General features: G+C 59.4%; 1 protein-coding gene across 2 annotated transcripts; it reads right to left on the bottom strand.

Annotated features, from left to right (window-relative positions):
- Positions 1-104: 104 nt before the first annotated feature.
- On the bottom strand, positions 105-26,715 carry SUPT5H (SPT5 homolog, DSIF elongation factor subunit). Of its 2 annotated transcripts, XM_071420882.1 has the most exons (29): positions 26,460-26,710; positions 25,629-25,721; positions 24,799-24,967; positions 24,376-24,441; positions 22,794-22,863; positions 21,772-21,840; positions 21,562-21,627; positions 20,157-20,187; positions 19,931-19,999; positions 17,748-17,999; positions 16,805-16,894; positions 15,786-15,856; positions 15,587-15,692; positions 14,367-14,460; positions 14,156-14,292; positions 13,925-14,080; positions 12,497-12,643; positions 10,855-11,001; positions 9,502-9,627; positions 9,330-9,414; positions 9,146-9,250; positions 8,486-8,588; positions 7,329-7,456; positions 6,349-6,454; positions 4,903-5,061; positions 3,419-3,587; positions 1,695-1,901; positions 482-577; positions 105-378 (listed from the first exon to the last, which is right to left on the bottom strand). In XM_071420882.1, exons 2-29 carry the CDS (start codon positions 25,701-25,703, stop codon positions 235-237), a joined length of 3,243 nt encoding a protein of 1,080 aa, XP_071276983.1. In that variant the 5' UTR covers positions 25,704-25,721; positions 26,460-26,710; the 3' UTR covers positions 105-234. The 2 variants fall into 2 exon arrangements, with proteins under 2 accessions (XP_071276983.1, XP_071276984.1); XM_071420883.1 differs by lacking the exons at positions 105-378; positions 482-577; positions 1,695-1,901 and adding an exon at positions 2,557-2,691 and having other exon boundaries at positions 26,460-26,715.
- Positions 26,716-26,723: the final 8 nt, after the last annotated feature.

Below are 26,723 nucleotides of genomic sequence, written 5' to 3'. Positions count from 1 at the left end.
GAGGGGAGAGCAGAAACGGGGCAGAAAAGGGGCAATAAAGGAGCGAAAAATGAGTGAAAAGGGGCAGAAAAGGGCCAAAAACGGGGGGGGGGGGGGGGGAAAGTAGTGAAAAACGGGCAAAAAATGGGGGAAAAAGGGCAGAAAATGGGCAAGAAGGGGCAAAAAAAGGGGGGAAAAAAAGGGCCGAAAAAAGCGGTAAAAAGGGGCTAAATGGGTCTGGGGTCCTGGGGGCGCTCAGGCCTCGAGCAGCTTGCCCAGGAAGCGCAGGTTGAGGATCTTGAGCTGCTCCTCCAGGTCCATGCGCACGATGCCGTCCTCGCCGTCGATGCTCAGCAGGATCCCGGTGGCCTCGCGGTCCTCGCCCAGGATCACCTTGACCTGAGGGGCAAAAAGGGATTTGGGGGGCTCAGGGGGGATTTGGGGGGCTCAGAAGGGAATTTCGGGGGAATTTGGGGGTCCCCAGGTGTGCGTGGGGTCCCACCTTGTTGCTCTTGGTGGGCGTGACGGGCTCCAGGTGCTCGCTGGACACGCTGACCACCTTCTCGCTGTCCTTCAGGTACACCGAGCACATCCCGCCCTGCAACGGGGACGGGGTCAGCCTTGGGGACCCCCAAAAATACCCCCAAAAAAAACCCCAAAATCGCCCCAGAAAACCCCCCAAAATCCCCCCCAAAAACCCTAAATCCCCCTAAAAAAACCCCCAAAATCCCCTCTGTTGACCCGCCAAAATCCCCCAAAAATCCCCCCCAAAAAAAACCCCAAAATCCCCCCAAAAAAACCCCCAAAATCCCCTCTGTGACCTCCCAAAATCCCCCCAGAAAACCCCCCAAAAAAACCCCCAAAATCCCCCCAAAAAACTTCTGAAAATCCCCCCAGAAAACCCCCCAAAATCCCCTCTGTGACCCCCCCAAAATCCCCCCAGAAAACCCCCCCAAAATGCCCCCAAAAAACTCCCCAAAATCCCCTCAAAAAACACCCAAAATCCCCCCAGAAAACCCCCCAAAATCCCCCCCAAAAAAAACCCTAAATCCCCCAAAAAAAACCCCAAAATCCCCTCTGTGACCTCTCAAAATCCCCTCAGAAAACCCCCCAAAATCCCCCCAAAAAACTTCTGAAAATCCCCCCAGAAAAACCCCCAAAATCCCCTTTGTGGCCCCCAAATCCCCCCCAAACCCCCTCCCCACGTACCTGGTGCTGTCCCAGGTACGAGTCCCTGACTTCACCTGCATCTCCGTGGTCACCCAGCGCCCCCAGACCCCCTTTAATCCCCCCCAAACCCCCCCTGTGACCCCCAAATCCCCCCTGTGACCTCCAAATCCCCCCTGTGACCCCCCAAATCCCCCCCAGACCCCTCCCCACGTACCTGGTGCTGTCTCAGGTACAAGTCCCTGACCTTCACCTGCATCTCCATGGTGATACAGCCCATCCAGACCCCCTTTAATCCCCCCCAAATCCCCTTTGTGACCCCCCCAAACCCCCCCTGTGACCCCCAAATCCCCCAAATCCCCTTTGTGGCCCCCAAATCCCCCCCAGACCCCCTCCCCAGGTACCTGGCGCTGTCCCAGGTAAGAGTCCCTGACCTTCACCTGGATCTCCGTGGTCACCCAGCGCCCCCAGACCCCCTTTAATCCCCCCTGTGACCCCCAAATCCCCTCTGTGACCCCCAAATCCCCCCGTGACCCCTGCCCAGGTACCGTGACGCTGCGGATGACGCCGGTCTGGCCCACGGCGGCGCTGTCCAGGTACGAGTCCCTGACCTTCACCTGGATGTCCGTGGTCACCCAGTCCCCGCCCGCGCCCGCCTCGATGCCCGAGCCGGGCGTGTGGGGGTTGTACCCGCCCGGGGAGGGGGCGCCGGGGGTCATGGGGCTGTAACCCACGGGGCTGGGGCTGGGGCTGGCCTGGGGGGCAATGGGGACAGGGTTATTGGGGGGATTAAAGGGGGTTTGGGGGGTTACAATGGGGTTTGGGGGGGTCATGGGGCTGTAGCCCACGGGGCTGGGGCTGGGGCTGGCCTGGGGGGCAACGGGACAGGGTTATTGGGGGGTTACAATGGGGTTTGGGGGGGATTAGAGGGGGTTTGGGGGGGTTTCAATGGGGTCTGGGGGGGTTACAATGGGGATTGGGGGGGTTTCAATGGGGTCTGGGGGAGTTTCAATGGGGTTTGGGGGGGTTTCAATGGGGTCTGGGGGGGCTATATGGGGGTTTGGGGGGGGTTAAAGGGGGTCTGGGGGGGCCATGGGGCTGTAGCCCACGGGGCTGGGGCTGGGGCTGGCCTGGGGGGCAATGGGGACAGGGTTATTGGGGGGATTAAAGGGGGTCTGGGGGGGCTATATGGGGATTTGGGGGGGTTTCAATGGGGTTTGGGGGGTTATATGGGGGTCTGGGGGGGCCATGGGGCTGTAGCCCACGGGGCTGGGGCTGGGGCTGGCCTGGGGGGCAATGGGGACAGGGTTATTGGGGGGTTACAATGGGGATTGGGGGGGTTTCAATGGGGTCTGGGGGAGTTTCAATGGGGTTTGGGGGGGTTACAGTGGGGTTTGGGGGGTTACAATGGGGATTGGGGGGGTTTCAATGGGGTTTGGGGGGAATTAGAGGGGGTTTGGGGGGTTTCAATGGGGTTTTGGGGGTTATATGGGGGTCTGGGGGGGCCATGGGGCTGTAGCCCACGGGGCTGGGGCTGGGGCTGGCCTGGGGGGCAATGGGGACAGGGTTATTGGGGGGGTTAAAGGGGGTCTGGGGGGGTTTCAATGGGGTTTGGGGGGGCTATATGGGGGTTTGGGTGGGGTTTTTTGGGGCGGGGTTTTTCGGGGCGGGGTTTTTCGGGGTCGGGGTTATTTTGGGGTGAATTCAGTGTATTTTGGGTACCTGGTAGGCCATAGGTGAGGGCGTGGGGTGGTAGCTCGCAGGTGAGTGGGGTTTGGGTGGGGTTTGGGTGGGGTTTGTGTGGGGATTTTTGGGGTTTTTTGGGGCGGGGTTTTTCGGGGCGGGGTTTTTTGGGGTGGCGGTCATTTTGGGGTGAATTTTGGGTATTTTGGGTACCTGGTAGGCCATAGGTGAGGGCGTGGGGTGGTGGCTCGCAGGTGAGTTGGGTTTGGGTGGGGTTTGGGTGGGGTTTGTGGGGTTTGGGTGGGGTTTTTTGGGGATTTTTGGGGTTTTTCGGGGCGGGGTTTTTCGGGGCGGGGTTTTTCGGGGTCAGGGTCATTTTGGGGTGAATTCAGTGTATTTTGGGTACCTGGTAGGCCATAGGTGAGGGCGTGGGGTGGTAGCTCGCAGGTGAGTGGGGTTTGGGTGGGGTTTTTTGGGGTTTGGGTGGGGTTTTTTGGGGATTTTTGGGGTTTTTTGGGTCGGGGTTTTTCGGGGCGGGGTTTTTCGGGGTCAGGGTTATTTTGGGGTGAATTCGGTGTATTTTGGGTACCTGGTAGGCCATAGGTGAGGGCGTGGGGTGGTAGCTCGCAGGTGAGTGCGTGTTCTGGTACCCGACCGGGCTCGGCGCCACCTGGTGGTAGCTCTGGGGGGAGGGGCTGGGCTGGTAGGAGCCCTGGGGGGAGGGGACGGCGTAGGGCGAGAATTGCTCCGTGTTGTACCTGGCGACAGGTGCGGGCACAGGTGAGGGGACAGGTGGGCACAGGTGGGCACAGGTGAGGCATACCCAGGGCTACACCTGGACTCACACCTGGGCACAGGTGAGCGCAGGTGAGCGCACAGCCGGAGCACACCTGGGGCACACCCAGGGCTCACACCTGGGCACAGGTGGGCACAGGTGAGGGCACAGCCGGGGCACACCTGGGTCACACCCAGGGTCACACCTGGGGCACGCCCAGGGCATACCCAGGGCTCACACCTGCAGGTGAGCGCAGGTGAGGGCACACCTGGGCACAGGTGGGGGCACACCTGGGCTCACACCTGGGTAACATCCAGGGCACACCCAGGCTCACACCTGGGCACAGGTGAGGCACACCCAGGGCTCACACCTGGGTACAGGTGAGGGCACACCTGGGGCACACCTGGGTAACACCTGGGCACAGGTGGGGGCAGGTGAGCACAGGTGAGGCACACCCAGGGCACACCCGGGCTCACACCTGGGCACACCTGGGTAACACCCAGGGCTCACACCTGGCTCACACCTGAGCACAGGTGAGGGCACACCCAGGGCTCACACCTGGGTAACACCCAGGGCATTCCCAGGGCCACACCTGGACTCACACCTGGGCACAGGTGGGGGCAGGTGAGCACAGGTGAGGCACACCCAGGGCACACCCAGGCTCACACCTGGGGCACACCTGGGCACAGGTGAGGCACACCCAGGGCACACCCGGGCTCACACCTGGGTAACACCTAAGCACAGGTGAGGGCACACCCAGGCTCACACCTGGGCACACCAGGGTCACACCTGGGGCACACCTGGGCACAGGTGAGGCACACCCAGGGCACACCTGGGGCCCCCCAGGAGCCGTTTCCCCCCCTCAGGGGAGGTTTTGGTGTCCCCCACCCCCCAGGCCCCCATTTTGGGACCCCCAAACTCCAAACCCCATTTTGGGGTCCCCAGGACCATTCGCCCCCTTCCCCTCCCATCCCCCCACCCAGCAGATTTTGGGGGATTTTGGGGATTTTTGGGATTTTTTTGGCGGGATTTGGGGAGAATTTCAGGGTATTTTGGGGTGATTTTGGGGTGATTTTGAAGGGGATTTTGGGGTGATTTTGGGGTGATTTTGGGGTTTTTTGGGGTGATTTTGGGGGTGATTTTGGGGGGGATTTTGGGGTAATTTTGGGTGATTTTGGGTGATTTCACTCACATGGCGGGCGTTCCGGGGGTCTGGGGGTTGTAGGGCTGGCTGACTCGGGGGGATTTTGGGGTGATTTTGGGGGTAATTTCGGGTGATTTTGGGTGATTTCACTCACATGGCGGGCGTTCCGGGGGTCTGGGGGTTGTAGGGCTGGCTGACTTGGGGCGACGCGGGGTCGGGGTACCCCGGGGTCTGCGGGTTGGGGGTGCCCCCGTAGCCCTGGGGCGACGGCGTGGGCTCGTCCTCGAAGCCGTACTCGAAATCCTCGTCCGCCCTGGGGAGGGGGAAAATTGGGGAGGGGTCCCCGAAACGGGAACCCGGCCCCGGAGACAGAGAGGGGAAAATGGGGAGGGGTCCCCAGAAATGGGAACCCAGCCCCAGAGAGAGAAACAGAGACCCCCGGATTGGGGGGAAAATTGGGGAGGGGTCCCCGGAAACGGGAACCCGGCCCCAGAGAGGAAATTGGGGAGGGGGCCCCGAAAATGGGAACCCGGCCCCGGAGACAGAGAGGGGAAATTGGGGAGGGGTCCCCAAAATGGGAACCCGGCCCCAGAGAGAGAAGAGAGACCCCCAGATTGGGGGGAAAATTGGGGAGGGGTCCCCGAAACGGGAACCCGGCCCCAGAGAGAGAAACAGAGACCCCCGGATTGGGGGGAAAATTGGGGAGGGGGCCCCGAAAATGGGAACCCGGCCCCAGAGAGAGAGAGAGACCCCCCCAGTTGGGGTTATTTTGGGGATATTTTGGGATATTTTGGTTAATTTGAGGAGGGGTCTCACCTGCTGGGCGTGTTGGGGTTGTTGGGTTATTTTGGGGATATTTTGGGATATTTTGGTTAATTTGAGGAGGGGTCTCACCTGCTGGGCGTGTTGGGGTTGTTGGGTTATTTTGGGATATTTTGGTTAATTTGAGGAGGGGTCTCACCTGGAGGAGGTGTTGGGGTTGTTGGGTTGTTTTGGGTTATTTTAGGGTTATTTTGGGGTTATTTTGGGCGGGGGTCTCACCTGGAGGGCGTGTTGGGGTTGTTGGGTTATTCTGGGGATATTTTGGGATATTTTGGTTAATTTGAGGAGGGGTCTCACCTGCTGGGCGTGTTGGGGTTGTTGGGTTATTTTGGGGTTATTTTGGGATATTTTGGTTAATTTTGGGCAGGGTCTCACCTGCTGGGCGTGTTGGGGTTGTTGGGTTATTTTGGGATATTTTGGTTAATTTGAGGAGGGGTCTCACCTGGAGGAGGTGTTGGGGTTGTTGGGTTGTTTTGGGTTATTTTAGGGTTATTTTGGGGTTATTTTGGGTGGGGGTCTCACCTGGAGGGCGTGTTGGGGTTGTTGGGTTATTTTGGGGATATTTTGGGGATATTTTGGGATATTTTGGGATATTTTGGTTAATTTGAGGAGGGGTCTCACCTGCTGGGCGTGTTGGGGTTGTTGGGTTATTTTGGGGTTATTTTGGGATATTTTGGTTAATTTGAGGAGGGGTCTCACCTGGAGGGCGTGTTGGGGTTGCTGGGTTATTTTGGGGTTATTTTGGGATATTTTGGTTAATTTTGGGCGGGGGTCTCACCTGCTGGGCGTGTTGGGGTTGTTGGGGTCCCAGGCCCCGCTCTGGGCCGGGGTCCGGCTCCCGTCGTGCAGGGGGGTCTGCGAGCCATAGTGGGGGGTGCGGCTCCCTGGGGGGGGGACACCCCGAAATTGTCACCTGGCTGTCCCCAGTGTCCCCATTATTGTCACCTGCCTGTCCCCAGTGTCCCCATTATTGTCACCTGCCTGTCCCCAATGTCCCCAGTGTCCCCAATGTCCCCATTATTGTCACCTGGCTGTCCCCAATGTCCCCAGTGTCCCCGTTATTGTCACCTGGCTGTCCCCAATGTCCCCAGTGTCCCCAGTGTCCCCATTATTGTCACCTGGCTGTCCCCATTGATGTCCCCAGTGTCCCCAATGATGTCCCCAGTGTCCCCAATGATGTCCCCAACGATGTCCCCAATGATGTCCCCAGTGTCCCCAGTGTCCCCAATGTCCCCAATGATGTCCCCAGTGTCACTCACCATCATGCAGGGGGGTCTGTGAGCCGTACATGGGCTGTCCCCAGTGATGTCCCCATTGTCCCCATTGATGTCCCCAGTGTCCCCAGTGATGTCCCCAGTGTCCCCAGTGCCACTCACCATCGTGCAGAGGCGTCTGTGAGCCGTACATGGGCTGTCCCCAGTGTCCCTATTGATGTCCCCAGTGTCCCCAATGTCCCCAATGATGTCCCCAGTGTCACTCACCATCGTGCAGGGGGGTCTGTGAGCCGTACATGGGCTGTCCCCAATGTCCCCATTGATGTCCCCAGTGCCCCCAGTGTCCCCATGTCCCACTCACCATCGTGCAGGGGGGTCTGTGAGCCGTACATGGGCTGTCCCCAATGTCCCTATTGATGTCCCCAGTGTCCCCAATGATGTCCCCAATGATGTCCCCAGTGTCACTCACCATCGTGCAGAGGGGTCTGTGAGCCGTACATGGGCTGTCCCCAGTGTCCCCAATGATGTCCCCAGTGTCACTCACCATCGTGCAGAGGGGTCTGTGAGCCGTACATGGGCGTTCTGGACCCCGAGCCGTACATGGGGGTTTGGGATCCGTACATCGGGGTCCTCCCGTAGGCCGAGGTGAGGCCCCCGGGGCGCCGCGAGCCCCTGTGGGGACACAACGGGGTCACACAGGGGTCAATCAGGGGTCACACAGGGGTCAATCAGGGGTCACACAGGGAGGGTGACACAGGTGAGACCCCCGGGGCACTGGGACCCTCTATGGGGACAGAAGGAGGTGACACAGGGAGGGTGACACAGGGGGTGGCTCCAGGACCCTCTCAGGGGTGTCAGAGACCCCCTTAGGGGCCACCCCCAGCCCCAGGGGTGTCCCCAGGACAATTCCAGGGGTGTCCCCAGGGGTGTCCCAGGGTCACTCACACTGTGGTCAGTCTCTGCCTGTCCACAGAGATGGTCTGGCACTGTCCCCAGGGTGTCCCCAGGGTGTCCCCAGGGTGTCCCCAGGGTCACTCACACTGTGGTCAGTCTCTGCCTGTCCATAGAGATGGTCTGGCACTGTCCCAGGGGTGTCCCCAGGGTGTCCCCAGGGTGTCCCCAAGGTGTCCCCAGGGTCACTCACACTGTGGTCAGTCTCTGCCTGTCCACAGAGATGGTCTGGCACTGTCCCCAGGGTGTCCCCAGGGTGTCCCCAAGCCCCCAGGGTGTCCCCAGGGTGTCCCAGGGGTGTCCCCAGGGTGTCCCCAGGGTCACTCACACTGTGGTCAGTCTGCCTGTCCACAGAGATGGTCTGGCACTGTCCCCAGGGGTGTCCCCAGGGTGTCCCCAGGGTCACTCACACTGTGGTCAGTCTCTGCCTGTCCACAGAGATGGTCTGGCACTGTCCCCAGGGCTGTCCCCAGGGTGTCCCCAGGGTGTCCCCAGGGTGTCCCCAGGGTGTCCCCAGGGTCACTCACACTGTGGTCAGTCTCTGCCTGTCCACAGAGATGGTCTGGCACTGTCCCCAGGGCTGTCCCCAGGGTGTCCCCAGGGTGTCCCCAAGGTGTCCCCAGGGTCACTCACACAGTGGTCAGTCTCTGCCTGTCCACAGAGATGGTCTGGCACTGTCCCCAGGGCTGTCCCCAGGGTGTCCCCAGGGTGTCCCCAAGGTGTCCCCAGGGTGTCCCCAGGGTCACTCACACTGTGGTCAGTCTCTGCCTGTCCACAGAGATGGTCTGGCACGTCGAGTGCAGCTCCACGCGCGCCGTCGACTCCGTGGCGTCCTTCACCACCCCGATGTACCCTGGGGGAATTGGGGGGCTCAGGGGGGCTCAGGGGAGCCCCCGAGGGCGTTTCTGGGAGCCCCCGAGGGGGTTTTGGGGCTTTGGGGAGGTCCCAAGGGGGTTTCGGGAGCCCCCGAGGGGGTTTCTGGGAGCACCCGAGGGCATTTCTGGGGCTTTGGGGAGGGTCCCAAGGGGTTTTGGGGCTCAGGGGAGGGTCCCAAGGGGGTTCAGGGAGCCCCCCTGAGGGGGTTTTGGGGCTTTGGGGAGGGTCCCAAGGGCATTTCTGGGGTTCGGGGAGGGTCCCAAGGGCATTTCTGGGGTTCAGGGAGGGTCCCAAGGGGGTTTCTGGGATTCAGGGAGCCCCCTGAGGGGGTTTTGGGGTTCAGGGAGCCCCCTGAGGGGTTTTGGGGTTCGGGGAGGGTCCCGAGGGGGTTTCTGGGGCTCAGGGAGGGTCCCAAGGGGGGTTTCTGGGTGCCCCCGAGGGGGTTTTGGGGTTCAGGGAGGGTCCCAAGGGGGTTTCTGGGATTCAGGGAGCCCCCCGAGGGGTTTTGGGGCTCGGGGAGGGCCCCAGACCCACCTTTGTAGGGCCCCTGGGAGATGCGCACCGTCTGCCCGATGAGGTCGTTGTCGCGCCGGCCGCGGCCCCGGCTCAGCCCCCCGGCCCCGAATCCGCCCCTCTGCCCTGGGGAGGGGGCACGGGGGGCTCAGAGGGGTCCCCGAGGGTCCCCAGCACCCCCGGGACCCCTCCCCAAAGCACTCACCGGCCCCGCTGGGGTGCATGGGGCTGCTGATGCGGGGGGACATGGGCGCGAAGCCGCACATGGCGAAGTTGGTGACGTCCCGAGGCTGGCGGGAAAGCGGCGTTGGAATGGGGGGAAAAAGGGGGAAAACGGGAAAATTGGGGGGGGGGGGCGCCGGGGAGGGGGGCCTGACCTTGGAGCCCCCCGCCAGGACCAGGTGCCGCGTCTTGCACACGAACATGCCCCCGTTCTCCACCAGCTTCTTGCAGTGCAGGAAGGCGAAGCCGCGGAACAGGTGCCGGATCTCGCCCTCGCGGCCCTGCGCAGACAAAATCGGGGTGAGAACCCCCAAAATCGGGGTGAGACCCCCAAATTAACCCCCCAATTAATCAGGTGAACCCCAAAATCGGGGTGAGACCCCCCAAAATTCCCCAGTGAAACCCCCACACATGAACAGGTGCCGGATCTCGCCCTCGCGGCCCTGCGCAGCCAAAATCGGGGTGAGAACCCCAAAATCGGGGTGAGAAGCCCCCAATTTAACAGGTGAGACCCTGCAAAATCAGGGTGAGACTCCCCAAAACCAGAGTGAGACCCAAATGACCCAAACCTGCCCCAAAATGCCCCAAATGTCCCCCAGACCCACAGAATGGGGGCCGTCGATGACTTTGACGATGTCCTTGACGTGGATGTTGTTCTGCCCCCCAAAATGCCCCAGATCTGCCCCAAAATGCCCCACATCTCCCCAAAAGGGCCCAAACCTGCCCCAAACCCCCCAAACCTGCCCCAAAATGCCCCAAATCTCCCCCAGACGCACGGAGTGGGGGCTGTCGATGACTTTGATGATGTCCTTGACGTGGACGTTGTTCTGCTCCCCGAAACCCCCAAATCTCCCCCAAAATGCCCCAAATCTCCCCCAAAATGCCCCAAATCTCCCCAAAATGCCCCAAATCTGCCCCAAATCTGCCCCAAATCTGCCCCAGACCCACAGAATGGGGGCCGTCGATGACTCTGACGATGTCCTTGACGTGGATGCTGTTCTGCCCCCCCAAACCTGCCCCAAAATGACCCAAACGTGCCCCAAAATGCCCCAAATCTCCCCAAAAGGACCCAAATCACCCCAAAAGGACCCAAATCACCCCAAAATGACCCAAACCTGCCCCAAAATGCCCCAAATCTCCCCCAGACCCACGGAGTGGGGGCCGTCGATGACTTTGACGATGTCCTTGACGTGGACGTTGTTCTGCCCCCCCAAACCCCCCAAATCTCCCCCAAAATGCCCCAAATCTCCCCCAAAATGCCCCAAATCTCCCCTAAAATGCCCCAAACCTCCCCAAAATGCCCCAAATCTCCCCAAAATGCCCCAAATCTGCCCCAAATCTGCCCCAGACCCACGGAATGGGGGCCGTCGATGACTTTGATGATGTCCTTGACGTGGATGCTGTTCTGCCCCCCCCAAACCTGCCCCAAAATGACCCAAACGTGCCCCAAAATGCCCCAAATCTCCCCAAAATGCCCCAAATCTGCCCCAAATCTGCCCCAGACGCACGGAATGGGGGCCGTCGATGACTTTGACGATGTCCTTGACGTGGATGTTGTTCTGCTCCGAGTCCAGCGCCACCGCGAAGCGATTGTCCTTCTTGCGCGTCACCGCCTGGTGGCGCACGGTCACCACCTTGCCGTACATGTTCAGCACCTGGGGGCACGGGGACGCACCTGGGTACACCTGGGTACACCTGGGTACACCTGGGGCACACCTGGGTACAGCTGGGACTGACTGGGATACACCTGGGTACACCCTGGGGCACACCTGGGTACACCTGGGACTGACTGGGATACACCTGGGTACACCTGGGACAGCCTGGATACACCTGAGGTACACCTGGGTACACCTGGGTACACCTGGGGCACACCTGGGTACACCTGGGGCACACCTGGGATACACCTGGGACAGACTGGTGGCGCACAGTCACCACCTTGCCGTACATGTTCAGCACCTGGGGGCACGGGGGCGCACCTGGGTACACCTGGGGCACACCTGGGATACACCTGGGACTGACTGGGATACACCTGGGTACACCTGGGGCACACCTGGGTACAGCTGGGTACACCTGGGATACAGCTGAGATACCAGGGACACACCTGGATACACCTGGGTACATCTGGGACACACCTGGGACTGACTGGGGTACACCTGGGTACACCTGGGGCACACCTGGGTACAGCTGGGATGTGGGGGTTTTGTGGCAGATTTTTTTGGGGATTTCGGGCAGGATTTCGGGCAGGATTTCGGGTGCATTTTTTGGCAGATTTTTTGGGGATTTTGGCCAGGATTTTGGGGGGTTTTTGTGGCAGATTTTTGGGGATTTCGGCCAGGATTTCGGGGTGGTTTTTTTGGGGATTTTGGGCAGGATTTTGGGTGCATTTTTGGCAGATTTCGGGCAGGATTTCGGGTGCATTTTGTGGGACATTTTTTGGGGATTTCGGCCAGGATTTCGGGGTGGTTTTTTTGGGGTTTTTGGCCAGGATTTTGGGCGCTTTTTGGGGGATTTTGGCCAGGATTTCGGGCAGGATTTCGGGGTGGTTTTTTTGGGGATTTTGGCCAGGATTTCGGGCAGGATTTCGGGCGCTTTTTTGGGGATTTTGGCCAGGATTTCGGGCAGGATTTCGGATGGTTTTTTGGCAGATTTTTTTGGGGATTTCAGGCAGGATTTCGGGGTGGTTTTTTTGGGGATTTTGGCCAGGATTTCGGGTGCTTTTGTGGCAGATTTTTTGGGGATTTCAGGTGTGTTTTGTGGCAGATTTTTGGGGATTTCGGGCAGGATTTCGGGTGCATTTTTGGCAGATTTTGGCCAGGATTTCGGGTGCATTTTGTGGGACATTTTTTGGGGATTTCAGCCAGGATTTCGGGGTGGTTTTTTTGGGGTTTTTGGCCAGGATTTCGGGCGCTTTTTTGGGGATTTTGGCCAGGATTTTGGGGTGGTTTTTTTGGGGATTTTGGCCAGGATTTCGGGTGCTTTTGTGGCAGATTTTTTGGGGATTTCAGGTGTGTTTTGTGGCAGATTTTTGGGGATTTCGGGCAGGATTTCGGGTGCGTTTTTGGCAGATGTTGGCCAGGATTTCGGGTGCATTTTGTGGGACATTTTTTGGGGATTTTGGCCAGGATTTCGGGGTTTTTTCGGGGCTCTCACCTGGAATGTCTCCCGCTCCAGGCGCACGATCACCCCCACGGTTTGGGGGTCCAGCTGCACCAGCTCCCCCCACTCGTGCTGCCCCCCCACGTCCACGCCCGAGGCCGTCTCGGAGCAGAGCTGCAGGTCCCGGGGCAGCACCTTCAGCTGGGCACAAAACGGGGAGAAACCGCCTGGGTGAGGCCCCAAAACCGCCAGGTTTCACCCCAAAACCCCGTCCCCGCCTCCCGCCGCTTTTTCCTGCCTTTTCACAATTTTTCCCCTTTTTTTTTGCTCATTTTTCTTCACATTTTCCTGTTTTTCCCACAGGTTTTTCCTGGTTTCCCCCGTTTTTCCCCAGTTTTCCTGTGTATTTCCTGGGTTTTCCCCATTTCCACCCAGGTTTTTCTCATGGTTTTCCCCATTTTCCCCATTTTTTCCCCATTTTTCACCTCGTGCGTGGTGAGCTCCGAGAACAGGATCACAAAGTTCTCCTCCCCCGTCCATTTCCCCCCATTTTTATGCCGTTTTTCTCTCATTTTTCCCATTTTTTCCCCATTTTTTCTCATTTTTTCCCCATTTGTTCCCATTTTCCCCGTTTTTCCCCCCATTCCCCACCTCGTGCATGGTCAGGTCCGAGAACAGGATCACAAAGTTCTCCTCCCCCGTCCATTTTCCCCCATTTTTATGCCATTTTCTCTCATTTTCCCCTGTTTTTTCTCATTTTTCCCCGTTTTTTCCCGTTTTTCCCCGTTTTTTCCCATTTTCCCCGTTTTTCCCCCCATTCCCCACCTCGTGCATGGTCAGGTCCGAGAACAGGATCACAAAGTTCTCCTCCCCCGTCCATTTCCCCCATTTTTCTCTCATTTTTCCCATTTTTCCCCCGTTTTTCTCTTATTTTTCCCCATTTTTTCCCGTTTTCCCCGTTTTTCCCCCCACTCCCCACCTCGTGCATGGTCAGCTCCGAGAACAGGATCACAAAGTTCTCCTCCCCCGTCCATTTCCCCTCACTTCATCCTGGTTTTTCCCATTTTTATGCCATTTTTTTCTCATTTTTCACAGTTTTCTCCAGTTTTTTCCCGTTTTTCCCCGTTTTTTCCCATTTTCCCCGTTTTTCCCCCCATTCCCCACCTCGTGCATGGTCAGGTCCGAGAACAGGATCACAAAGTTCTCCTCCCCCGTCCATTTTCCCCCATTTTTATGCCATTTTTTCTCATTTTCCCCTGTTTTTTCTCATTTTTCCCCGTTTTTTCCCGTTTTTTCCCGTTTTCCCCGTTTTTCCCCCCATTCCCCACCTCGTGCATGGTCAGGTCCGAGAACAGGATCACAAAGTTCTCCTCCCCTGTCCATTTTCCCCCATTTTTATGCCATTTTCTCTCATTTTCCCCCGTTTTTTCCCGTTTTTCCCCGTTTTTTCCCATTTTCCCCGTTTTTCTCCCCATTCCCCACCTCGTGCATGGTCAGGTCCGAGAACAGGATCACGAAGTTCTCCTCCACCCTGACGATGAGCCCGGTGTCCCCCTCGAACCTCCCTGCTATCACCTTCACGTGGTCGCCCATCCTGAAGTACTTGCGCAGCTCCTGCGCCGGGAACTCCAGCATGTCCTGGAAAAGCCCCAAATTCCGGCGTTATTGCCCCAAAATCCGCCCCGAATCGGGGCCTTTCGGGGCTCTGCCCACCTTGAGGTCCTCGTGCTTGGGCATGATGGTGATCTTGTTGCCGTCCACGCTGAGGATCTTGCCCTGCAGGTTGATGAGCTCCCCCTCGCACACCTCCACGTTGTCCCCGGGCTGGAAGTTGTGCTCGCGCTCCTTCCCTGCGGCGGTTTTGGGGTGAATTCTGGCGGTTTTGGGGCACTTTGGGCTGCGGAAATTGGGGATCTGCCCTTACCTGTGCTCTCGGTCACCACCTCCAGGTCGATGCCCTCGGGTTGGTCCTCGAATTTCTCCAGCTCGGACAGGGTGGGCTTGACGCCCTCCGTGATCTGGGTTTGGGGTAAAATAGCAGGGTTTGGGTAAAAATACCAAAATACCCCAGGGTTTGGGGGAAAATAGCAGGGTTTGGGTAAAATACCAAAATACCCCAGGGTTTGGGGCAAAATACCAGGGTTTGGGGGAAAATACCAAAATACCCCAGGGTTTGGGTAAAAATACCAAAATACCCCAGGGTTTGGGGTAAAATCCCAGGGTTTGGGGTAAAATCCCAGGGTTTGGGTTAAAATCAAACAGTTTGGGATAAAATCCCATGGTTTGGGTTAAAATCCCACAGTTTGGGGCAAAACCGGGTCTGGGGCTGGACCGGGGGATGGTTTCAGGATCAAACCTGAGGGTTTTGGGTTCAAACGGGCAGATTTTGGTTCAAAAAGGTGGATTTGGGCTTCAAAGAGGATTCCAGGTTGAAACGCGCGGATTTTGGGTAGAGGAGGCAAATTTTCAGTTCAAACGGACAAATTTGTGTGGGGGCGCCAGGTTTTGGGTTGTTTGGGGCCCATTTTGGGGTGGATTTTGGCAGTTTTTGGGCTCACCACGGCCGACATGGCAAAGCTCTTGAACAGGAAGCCCTTGCGGCCCATTTTGGGCTGTCAGGGGCAGATTTTGGGGTGGATTTTGGCGTTTTTGGGCTCACCACGGCCGACATGGCGAAGCTCTTGAACAGGAAGCCCTTGGGGGCCCATTTTGGGGTGGATTTTGGCGTTTTTGGGCTCACCACGGCCGACATGGCGAAGCTCTTGAACAGGAAGCCCTTGGGGCCCATTTTGGGTTGTTTGGGGCCCATTTTGGGGTGGATTCTGGCAGTTTTGGGCTCACCACGGCCGACATGGCGAAGCTCTTGAACAGGAAGCCCTTGGGGCCCATTTTGGGCTGTCAGGGGCCCATTTTGGGGCGGATTTTGGCGTTTTTGGGCTCACCACGGCCGACATGGCGAAGCTCTTGAACAGGAAGCCCTTGGGGCCCATTTTGGGCTGTCAGGGGCACATTTTGGGGCGGATTTTGGCGTTTTTGGGCTCACCACGGCCGACATGGCGAAGCTCTTGAACAGGAAGCCCTTGGGGCCCATTTTGGGCTGTCAGGGGCACATTTTGGGGTGGATTTTGGCGTTTTTGGGCTCACCACGGCCGACATGGCGAAGCTCTTGAACAGGAAGCCCTTGCGGCTGTAGCGGTTGCCCTCGAAGATGAGGAAGTCGCCGTCCGAGGCCACGTCCCCGCCCAGGGATCTGCAGGGGTGGGGCTCAGTGGATCCCAGTGGATCCCAGTGGATCCCAGGGGGCTCAGGGGGGCTCAGGGGATCCCCTCGGGCCCGGCCCTACCGGATTTTCTCGGCGTCGAAGAGGCGCTGGGGCGGCCGCTTGAACTTCTTGCGCTTGGCGAACCAGTCCTTCTGTGGGGGGGAGAGGGAGAAAAGGAGGGTTTTGGGATCTGGGATCTGATCTGAGCTGGGATCTGCTGAGCTGGGATCTGAGCTGAGCTGGGATCCGCTGATCTGAGAGGGGATCTGAGCTGAGCTGGGATCTGAGCTGGGATCTGATCTGAGCTGGGATCCGCTGAGCTGGGATCTAATCGGGGATCTGATTTGGGGATCCACCGAGCTGGGATCTGATCTGAGAGGGGATCCATTGAACTGGGATCCACTGAGCTGGGATCCACTGAGCTGGGATCTGAGCTGGGATCCACTAATCTGAGAGGGGATCCACTGAGCTGGGATCTGATCCGAGATGGGATCCACTGAGCGGGGATCCACTGAGCAGGGTTCTGAGCTGAGTGGGGATCTGATCTGACAGGGGATCCATTGAACAGGGATCTGATCTGACAGGGGATCCATTGAACAGGGATCCACTGAGCTGGGATCTGCTGAGCTGGGATCTGAGCTGGGATCTGCTGGGAGAGGATCTCAGCTGGGATCTGCCGCCGGGGGGATCTGATTGGGGACCCACTGAGCTGGGATCTGATTGGGGATCCACTGGGAGGGGACCTGAGCGGGGATCTGATCCGGGTGGGGATCCACCGAGCAGGGATCTGATCCGAGCGGGGATCTGCTGATCCAGGATCTGATTTGGGGATCTGAACTGGGGATCCACTGAGCTGGGATCTGACTGGGGACCTGAGCAGGGGATCTGAGCTCTGATCAGGGCATTTGATCAGGGATCTGACTGGGGATCCACTGGGCTGGGATCTGATCTGAGCTGGGATCCACTGAGCCGGGATCTGCCCAGGGATCCGCCCAGGTGACCCACTGGGATCCGCCCTGGGGACCTCCCTCCCCCCCAGGTGTGCCTCCCCTCCCCCCCCCCCAGGTGTGCCTCCCCCTCCCCGTTCCCCTCCCCCTCACCAGGCTCATCCTGGCTTTGATGCGGTCGAAGTCGATCCTGGGGATCATCTTCAGGGAGATCTGGTTCTGGCTGGGCTCCACGTAATCCACCTGGGGGGGATCCACGGCGGAGCCTCAGGTGAGCCCGGAGCCCCCAGGTGTCCCCTGTTCCCCCAGGTGTGGCCCCAGGTGTCTCCTTTGTTCCCCCAGGTGTTCCTCAGGTGAGCCCGGAGCCCCCAGGTGTGGCCCCAGGTGTGTCCCTTGTTCCCCCAGGTGTGTCCTTCCCCTCCCAGGTGTGTCCCCTGTTCCCCCAGGTGTGTCCTTCCCCTCCCAGGTGTGTCCCTTGTTCCCCCAGGTGTGTCCTTCCCTTCCCAGGTGTGTCCCCTGTTCCCCCAGGTGTCCCCCAGGTGTGTCCCTTGTTCCCCCAGGTGTGTCCCTTCCCCTCCCAGGTGTGTCCCCTGTTCCCCCATGCCTGTCCCTCCCTCCCAGGTGTCCCCCAGGTGTGTCCCTTCCCCTCCCAGGTGTGTCCCTTCCCCTCCCAGGTGTGTCCCCCTCACCTGTGCGATGTCGTCCTTGTAGATGCCCCTCTTGAGGCGCACCCAGGCCTTGGGTCTGAGGCATCCCCCAGGTGTGTCCCTCCCTCCCAGGTGTGTCCCTTCCCCTCCCAGGTGTCCCCCAGGTGTGTCCCTTCCCCTCCCAGGTGTCCCCCAGGTGTGTCCCCTGTTCCCCCAGGTGTGTCCTTCCCCTCCCAGGTGTGTCCCCTGTTCCCCCAGGTGTTCCTCAGGTGAGCCCGGAGCCCCCAGGTGTCCCCTGTTCCCCCAGATGTGGCCCCTGTTCCCCCAGGTATCCCCCAGGTGTGTCCCTTCCCCTCCCAGGTATCCCCCAGGTGTGTCCCCTGCTCCCCCAGGTGTGTCCCTTCCCCTCCCAGGTGTGTCCCTTCCCCTCCCAGGTGCGTCCCCCTCACCTGGGCGATGTCGTCCTTGTAGATGCCCCTCTTGAGGCGCACCCAGGCCTTGGGTTTGAGGTTGGTGACCTCCTTGACCACCTTGAGCACGTCCGTCATCTCCTTGATGGGCACCATCTGCTGGTTCCAGTAGCCCAGGCGCAGGTTGCCCACGCCCTCGATGGCCTGCTTGACGTGCGTCTGCTTGTAGGCCTCCACGTACAGGTAACCCCTGACGTGCTCAGGTGCCACCACCGACTTGATCTGCAGGGGCTGGGGACAGCAGGTGACATCAATGTGACATCAATGTGACACTGGGGACAGGCCAGGAACAGCCCTGGTGTGCCTCTGTACAGGTGTGATCCTGTTATCCCCATGTACAGGTGTGTACAGGTGTGTACAGGTGTGCCTCCACGTACAGGTAACCCCTGACGTGCTCAGGTGCCACCACCGACTTGATCTGCAGGGGCTGGGGACAGCAGGTGACATCACTGTGACATCAATGTGACACTGGGGACAGGCCAGGAACAGCCCCGGTACCGCTACACACAGACACGAGCCCATTGTCCCCATGTACAGGTGTGTACAGGTGTGTACAGGTGTGTACAGGTGTGTACAGCTGTGCCTCCACGTACAGGTAACCCCTGACGTGCTCAGGTGCCACCACCGACTTGATCTGGAGAGGCTGGGGACAGCAGGTGACATCAATGTGACATCAATGTGACACTGGGGACACAGCAATATAGCCCAGTGTGATCCCATTGTCCCCATGTACAGGTGTGTACAGGTGTGTACAGGTGTGCCTCCACGTACAGGTAACCCCTGACGTGCTCAGGTGCCACCACCGACTTGATCTGGAGAGGCTGGGGACAGCAGGTGACATCAATGTGACATCAATGTGACATTGGGGACAGGCCAGGAACAGCCCCGGTACCGCTACACACAGACACGAGCCCATTGTCCCCATGTACAGGTGTGTACAGGTGTGTACAGGTGTGCCCCCAGTGCCTCCACGTACAGGTAACCCCTGACGTGCTCAGGTGCCACCACGGATTTGATCTGCAGGGGCTGGGGACAGCAGGGACACCAGGTGACATCAGTGTGACACCAGAGTGACACCAGAGTGACACTGGGGACAGCCCAGCACAGCCTCGGTGTCCCCAGGTACAGGTGTGACCCCATGTACAGGTGTGACCCCATGTACAGGTGTGTCCCCATGCTCAGGTGTGTCCCCGTGCACAGGTGTGACCACACTGCTCAGGTGTGTCCCTGTGCACAGGTGTGACCACAATGTCCCAATGCTCAGGTGTGCCCCAATGCTCAGGTGTGTCCCCAATGCTCAGGTGTGTCCCCAGTCCCTCCCAGTTCCTCCCAGTTCCTCCCAGTCCCTCCCAGTTCCCCCCAGTTCAATCCCAGTTCCCCCCAGTCCCTCCCAGTTCCCTCCCAGTCCCCCCCAGTCCCTCCCAGTCCCTCCCAGACCCTCCCAGTTCCCCCCAGTCCCTCCCAGTTCCCCCCAGTCCCTCCCAGTCCCTCCCAGTTCAATCCCAGTTCCCCCCAGTCCATCCCAGTTCCCCCCAGTCCCTCCCAGTCCCTCCCAGTTCCCCCCAGTCCCTCCCAGTCCCTCCCAGTTCAATCCCAGTTCCCCCCAGTCCCCCCCAGTTCCTCCCAGTCCCTCCCAGTCCCCCCCCAGTCCCTCCCAGTTCAATCCCAGTCCCTCCCAGTCCCTCCCAGTCCATCCCAGTCCCTCCCAGTCCCCCCCAGTTCCCCCCAGTCCATCCCAGTCCATCCCAGTCCCTCCCAGTTCAATCCCAGTCCCTCCCAGTTTATCCCAGTCCCTCCCAGTCCCCCCCAGTCCCTCCCAGTTCCCCCCAGTCCCCCCCAGTCCCTCCCAGTCCCTCCCAGTCCCTCCCAGTCCCTCCCAGTTCCCCCCAGTCCCTCCCAGTCCCTCCCAGTCCCCCCCAGTTCCCTCCCAGTCCCTCCCAGTTCCCCCCAGTCCCTCCCAGTTCCCCCCAGTCCCTCCCAGTTCAATCCCAGTTCCCCCCAGTCCCTCCCAGTCCCTCCCAGTTCAATCCCAGTTCCCCCCAGTCCCCCCCAGTTCCTCCCAGTCCCTCCCAGTCCCCCCCCAGTCCCTCCCAGTTCCCCCCAGTCCCTCCCAGTCCCTCCCAGTTCAATCCCAGTCCCTCCCAGTTCCCCCCAGTTCTCACCGTCTCCGTGTACTGGTAGGCGATGAATTTGCGCATGAGGGCGATGGCCGTGGCGCGCTCCTCCCCGATCTGGGGTGAAAACGGCACAATTTGGGCAAAACCAGCACAATTTGGGCAAAAACGGCACAATTTGGGCAAAAACGGCGCAATTTGGGCTCAGAGGGGATTTTTGGGCACAAACCCCAAATTTTGGGGGGTTTAGGTGCTCCCCCCCCCCAGCACCCACCTTGCACTTGACTGTCCAGAGATTGGGGTCCCTGTGGCGGACAACAAAAATTCCGAATTTTGGGCGTCTGACCCAAATTCCCCCTTTTTTCCCCCAGCTCAGTTCCCATTCCCAGGAGCCCTGCCCCAAAATTGCCTTTTTTGCCCCCAAATCAGTTTCCATTCCCGCGACCCCAGCCCCAAAATCCCCGTTTTTGCCTCCAAAATCAATTCCCAGCCCCAAAATCCCTGTTTTTCTCCCCAAAATCAGTTCCCACCCCCAGAACCCCAGCCCCAAAATCCCCGTTTTTGCCCCCAAATCAGTTCTGATTCTTGGGAGTCCTGACCCAAAATCCCCGTTTTTCTCCCCAAAATCAGTTCCCATTCCCAGAAGCCCAGCCCCAAAATCCCCGTTTTTGCCCCCAAAATCAGTTCTGATTCTTGGGAGTCCTGACCCAAAATCCCCGTTTTTGCCCCCAAAATCAGTTCCCATCCCCAAAATCCCCGTTTCTGCCCCCAAATCAGTTCTGGTTCTTGGGAATCCTGACCCAAAATCCCCATTTTTGCCCCCAAAATCAGTTCCCATCCCCAGAAGCCCAGCCCCAAAATCCCCATTTTTGCCCCAAAATCCCCGTTTCTGCCCCCAAAATCAGTTGCCAGCACCAAAATCCCCGTTTTTGCCCCAAGATCCCCGTTTTTGGCCCCAAATCAGTTCTGATTCTTGGGAGTCCTGACCCAAAATCCCCATTTTTGCCCCCAAAATCAGTTCCCATCCCCAAAATCCCCGTTTTTGCCCCAAAATCCCCGTTTCTGCCCCATAATCCCCATTTTTGCCCCCAGAATCAGTTCCCATCCCCAAAATCCCCGTTTCTGCCCCAAAATCCCCGTTTCTGCCCCAAAATCCCCATTTTTGCCCCCCAAATCAGTTCCCATCCCCAAAATCCCCGTTTCTGCCCCAAAATCCCCATTTTTGCCCCCAAAATCAGTTCCCATCCCCAAAATCCCCGTTTCTGCCCCAAAATCCCCGTTTTTGCCCCAAAATCCCCGTTTTTGCCCCCAGAATCAGTTCCCATCCCCAAAATCCCCGTTTCTGCCCCAAAATCCCCGTTTCTGCCCCAAAATCCCCATTTTTGCCCCCCAAATCAGTTCCCATCCCCAAAATCCCCGTTTCTGCCCCAAAATCCCCATTTTTGCCCCCAAAATCAGTTCCCATCCCCAAAATCCCCGTTTCTGCCCCAAAATCCCCGTTTTTGCCCCAAAATCCCCGTTTCTGCCCCATAATCCCCATTTTTGCCCCCAGAATCAGTTCCCATCCCCAAAATCCCCGTTTCTGCCCCAAAATCCCCATTTTTGCCCCCAGAATCGGTTCCCATCCCCAAAATCCCCGTTTCTGCCCCAAAATCGCCGTTTTTGGCCCCAAATCTCACTTGACGCCGGGCAGCAGCTGCTGCTGGGTGATGTCGTCCGAGAGCTCGTCGGAGCCGCCGTAAACTCTGCGGAAACGGGGAAAACGCCCCAAAATCAGGGGGCGGGGCGGGGCCGGGGGGGCGTGGCCAGGCGGGGTCACCCGGGGGTCACTCAGGGGTCACTCGGGGGTCACTCAGGGGTCACTCAATGGTCACTCATTGGTCACTCACGTCTCGCCCACCGAGGACTTGGCGTATTTCTTCATGTAGTACTCGCCCAGCTCCTCCTCACGCTGGTCCCTGCGGGGAAAAATGGGGAGAAATCAGCCGGAAACGGGAAAAACGGGGAGAAAAATGGGGAGAAATCAGCCGGAAACGGGAAAAACGGGGAGAAAAATGGGGAGAAATCAGCCGGAAACGGGAAAAATGGGGAAAAAACGGGGAAAAATGGGGAGAAATCAGCCGGAAACGGGAAAAATGGGGAAAAATGGGGAGAAATCAGCCAGAAACGGGAAAAATGGGGAAAAATGGGGAGAAATCAGCCGGAAACGGGAAAAACGGGGAAAAAGGGGGAAAAAATGGGGAGAAATCAGCCGGAAACGGGAAAACGGGAAAAAATGGGGAAAAATGGGGAGAAATCAGCCAGAAACGGGAAAAATGGGGAAAAATGGGGAGAAATCAGCCGGAAACGGGAAAAACGGGGAAAAAATGGGGAGAAATCAGCCGGAAACGGGAAAAACGGGGAAAAAGGGGGAAAAAATGGGGAGAAATCAGCCGGAAACGGGAAAAACGGGAAAAACGGGAAAAAATGGGGAGAAATCAGCCGGAAACGGGGAAAAACGGGAAAAAGGGGAAAAAAAGGGAGAGAAATCAGGTGGAAATGGGAAAAACGGGAAAAATGGGGAAAAATGGGGAGAAATCAGCCGGAAACGGGAAAAATGGGGAAAACAAGGGGAAAATGGGGAAAACAAGGGGAAAATGGGGGAAAATGAGGGGAAAATGGGGAAAACAAGGGGAAAATGGGGAAAATGAGGGGAAAATGGGGAAAACAAGGGGAAAATGGGGGAAAATGAGGGGAAAATGGGGAAAACGGAGAAAATAAGGGGAAAATGGGGAAAACAAAGGGAAAATGGGGGAAAACAAGGGGAAAATGGGGGAAAAGGAAGGGAAAACAGCAAAAACTCGGGGAAACCGGGGGAAAAGAAGGGGAAATTGGGAAAAAACAGGGAAATTAGGGAAAAGAAGGGGGTGACCTCCAGAGGTTCTGCAGGCGGCGCGCCCCCGAGCGATCCTCGTCCAGCACCACGTTGTCGATGTTGGAGGCTGAGGAAGAGGAGGCACAGGAGGGTGGGCGGGGGCAGCGGGGCCTGGGGAGGGGGCTCGGCCCCGGGAATTGGGGAGGGGGCTCGGCCCCGGGAATTGGGGAGGGGGCTCGGCCCCGGGAATTGGGGAGGGGGCTCAGCCCTGGGAATTGGGGAGGGGGCTCGGCCCCAGGAATTGGGCTCAGCCCCGGGAATTGGGGAGGGGGCTCGGCCCCGGGAATTGGGGAGGGGGCTCGGCCCCGGGAATTGGGGAGGGGGCTCGGCCCCAGGAATTGGGGAGGGGGCTCGGCCCCGGGAATTGGGGAGGGGGCTCGGCCCCAGGAATTGGGGAGGGGGCTCGGCCCCGGGAATTGGGGAGGGGGCTCGGCCCCGGGAATTGGGGAGGGGGCTCGGCCCCGGGAATTGGGGAGGGGGCTCAGCCCCAGGAATTGGGGAGGGGGCTCAGCCCTGGGAATTGGGCTCGGCCCCGGGAATTGGGGAGGGGGCTCAGCCCCGGGAATTGGGGAGGGGGCTTGGCCCCGGGAACTGGGGAGGGGGCTCGGCCCCAGGAATTGGGGAGGGGGCTCGGCCCCGGGAATTGGGGAGGGGGCTCGGCCCCGGGAGTTGGGGAGGGGGCTCGGCCCCAGGAATTGGGGAGGGGGCTCAGCCCCGGGAATTGGGGAAGGGGCTCTTACCTTCGATCTCCTCTGCCCCCGGGAGGAGGAGGAGGAGGAGGAGGAGGAGGTGGCGGTGGAGGATGGAGCAAATCAACAGCAAAACCGGGGGTTTGGGGGGAAAATCGGGGGTTTGGGGGAAAATAATAAAGAAAAAAATGCAACGGAAAAAAACCCAGGCGAGAGCGGATGAGATGGAGGGGGAGGGGAGACCCCGGGAAAGGGAGGGGGAAAGGGGATTTGGGGGGAAAATGGGGGATTTTGGGGAAAAAGGGTTTGGGGGAAAATGGGGGATTTGGGAAAAAGGGTTTGGGGGCAAAAAAGGGGATTTAGGGATAAAGGGGTTTGGGGGGAAAATGGGGGTTTTGGGGAAAAAGGGAGGTTTTGGGGAAAAAGGGTTTGGGGGGAAAATGGGGGATTTTGGGGAAAAAGGGGGATTTTGGGGAAAAAGGGTTTGGGGTAAAAGGGGATTTAGGGGTAAAAAGGGTTTGGGGGGGAAATGGGGATTTGGGGAAAGGGACGGGGGAAAAGAGATTTGGGTGACAAAAAGGGATTTTGGAGGGAAAATGGGGTTTTGGGGAAAAAAGGGGTTTGGGGAGAAAAAGGGGGTTTGGGGGGGACGGAAATGGGATTTAGGGAAAAAGGGATTTGGGGAAGGAAAGGGCGCTTTGGGGATTTGGGGAGGGCAGTTTTGGGGCAAGAAAGGGCAGTTTTGGGGCAGGAAAAGGGGTTCAGGGCATGTGGGGAGGGGTCAGCGGGCACCCACCCCATGCAGGGCTCAGCTCCCCCCTCCCCAGACCCCCCAGGTGAGGGTTTGCAGCCCCCCAGGTGGGTTTGCAGCCCCCTGCCCAGGCTCTCACCTTTCTCCAGGATGTCCTCGGCCCCATCCTCCCACTGATCTTCATCCTCGTACTCATCGTCAACATCTGGGCGGGGAAGGGAGGGGGTCAGCGGCCTGGAGACCCCCAGACCCCCCAAAGCCCCTCAGACCCCCCAAAACCCACCCGGACCCCCCAAAAACCCTCCCAGACCCCCCAAAACCCTCCCAGACCCCCCAAAATCCCACCCAGACCCCCCCAAAAACCCTCCCAGACCCCCCAAAGCCCCTCCCAGACCCCCCCAAAAACCCTCCCAGACCCCCCCAAAACCCTCCCAGACCCCCCCCAAAACCCTCCCAGACCCCCCAAAACCCTCCCAGACCCCCCCAAAAACCCTCCCAGACCCCCCCAAAAACCCTCCCAGACCCCCCAAAAACCCTCCCAGACCCCCCAAGCCCCCCTCACCAGCCTCGTCCAGGATGAAGCCCCCGTGCCTCGGCTTCTTGGCCGGCCGGTCGTCGTCTTCCTCCTCCTCCTCCTCCTCATCGTATTCCTCCTCCTCCTCCTCTTCCTCCTCCTCCTCCTCCTCCTCGGGCTCCTCCTTGCCGCTGCCCCCCCCGCGCTGCTCCTCGGGCTGGGGGGGGCGAGGGGGGGGTCAGGGACCCCCAAAATCCCCCAATATCCAAAATCCCCCAAAATCCCCACAAAATCCCACTCAAAGCCCCCCAAAATCCTCTCAAAATTCCCCCAAATGCCCCCAGAATCCTCCCAAAATACCCCAAAAATCTCCCTAAAATCCCCACAAAATCCCCCCCAAAAAATCCCCGCCAAACCCCCCAAAACCCCCTCGAAACTCCCCAAAATCCTGCCAAATACCCCCAAATCCCCCCAAAATCCCTCAGGGCATCCCTTGAAATCGCTCAAAATCCCCCCAAAATCCCCCCCAATATCCCTCAAAATCCCCCCAAAATGCCCCCAGAATCCTCCCAAAATCCCCCAAAAATCTCCCTAAAATCCCCACGAAATCCCCCAAAGCCCCCCCAAAAAAATCCCCCCATAATCCCTGCCAAACCCCCCAAAACCCCCTCGAAACTCCCCAAAATCCCTCCAAATACCCCAAAATCCCTCAGGGCATCCCTCGAAATCACTCAAAATCCCTGCAAAATCCCCCCCAAATATCCCTCAAAATCCCCCCAAAATGCCCCATAACCCCCCCAAAATTCCCCCAAACTCCCCCCAAAATCCCCCAAAACGCCCCAAATCGCCCCAAAACGCCCCCGCGCCTCGGGGCTGACCTCGTTGTCGTCGCCCTCGTCGCTGCTGCGCTCGCTCTCCTCCTCGGAGAAGTTGCTCTCCTCGCTGTCCGACATGGCCGGGGGCTGCAGGGGCTGGGGGGACCGAGCAGGGGTCGAGGAGCGTGTGAGGAGGGGTCCTGAGGGGTTCACGGAGGGTCTGAAGGGGAATCTGGGGGGACAGGGAGTGTGTGAGGGGTGGCTCTGAGGGGTCCTGAGGGATCCAGGAAGGTCTGAGGAGCCTTGAGAGGTCTGGGGGGCGGCTCTGAGGGGTCTGCGGGTGCCTTGTGGGGCTCAAGGAGGGATCTGAAGGGTCCTGAGAGGCCAAGGAGAGCGTGGGTGAGGTCCTGAGGGGGCTGGAGGCGTCCTGAGGGCTCCTCTGAGGGCTCCCGGGCTGCCCTGAAGGCTCCGCGGACCCTCTGAGAGGGCTCTGAGGGGATCCGGGGGAACTCTGAGGGCTCCGGGGGGGAATCTGAGGGGTCAAGGAGCGTCCTCAGGTGGATGAGAACGCTCTGAGGGCTCCCGGGCTGCCCTGAGGGCTCCGGGGGGCTCTGGGGGGGAATCTGAGGGGTCAAGGAGCGTCCTCAGGTGGATGAGGACGCTCTGAGGGCTCCCGGGCTGCCCTGAGGGCTCCGGGGGGCTCTGAAGGATCCGGGCAGATCTGAAGGCTCTGAGGGCTGCGGGTGGGGCTCTGAGGATGCCCTGAGGGATGTGGGGGGGATCTGAGGGCTCTGAGGTCTCCGGGGCTGCCCCGAGGGCCCCCTGAGGGCTCTGAGGGTGCTCTGAGAGCTCCGCTGCCGCGCCGAGCGCTGCCGCCGCCGCCTCCTCCCTCACCCGCTGCCTTCCGCTCCGGGCCTGGCTCCGCCGGCGCCTGAGCCGCTCCCGGCGCTGCTCCTGTCGCAGTTCCCGGGCCCTGTCGCGATTCCCGGGCCCTGTCGCGGTTCCCGGCCCCGGTTCCGGTCCCGACCCGCAGCCGCTCCGCGTCGCTCCCGGGCCCCGCTCTCGCGAGACTTCCAGCCCTTCCTCTCGCGAGATTCGGCGGCCTCCGACGGCGGCGCGAGAGGCCCAAAATGCACCGGGGAGTTTTTCGCGCCTTTT

The sequence above is a fragment of the Agelaius tricolor genome, unplaced genomic scaffold, assembly GCF_023055355.1.
Source record: "Agelaius tricolor isolate 1412-34295 unplaced genomic scaffold, bAgeTri1.0.p SCAF_169, whole genome shotgun sequence".
NCBI classification, from domain to species: Eukaryota; Metazoa; Chordata; class Aves; order Passeriformes; family Icteridae; genus Agelaius; species Agelaius tricolor.
Note: the sequence above shows the minus strand (reverse complement) of the source record. Positions and strands in the feature narration are given on the sequence as shown.

Bases quoted from the DNA above. Each gene is read 5' to 3' on its own strand.
- SUPT5H (XM_071420882.1), bottom strand. From the start codon at position 25,703: ATGTCGGACAGCGAGGAGAGCAACTTCTCCGAGGAGGAGAGCGAGCGC. The intron at 11,002-12,496 runs GTGAGAGCCCCG...CCGTGCCCCCAG, and splicing joins TGGAGCGGGAGACATTCCAG to GTGCTGAACATGTACGGCAA. The intron at 9,628-10,854 runs GTGCGTCTGGGG...TTGTCTGCGCAG, and splicing joins TCATCGACGGCCCCCATTCC to GGCCGCGAGGGCGAGATCCG.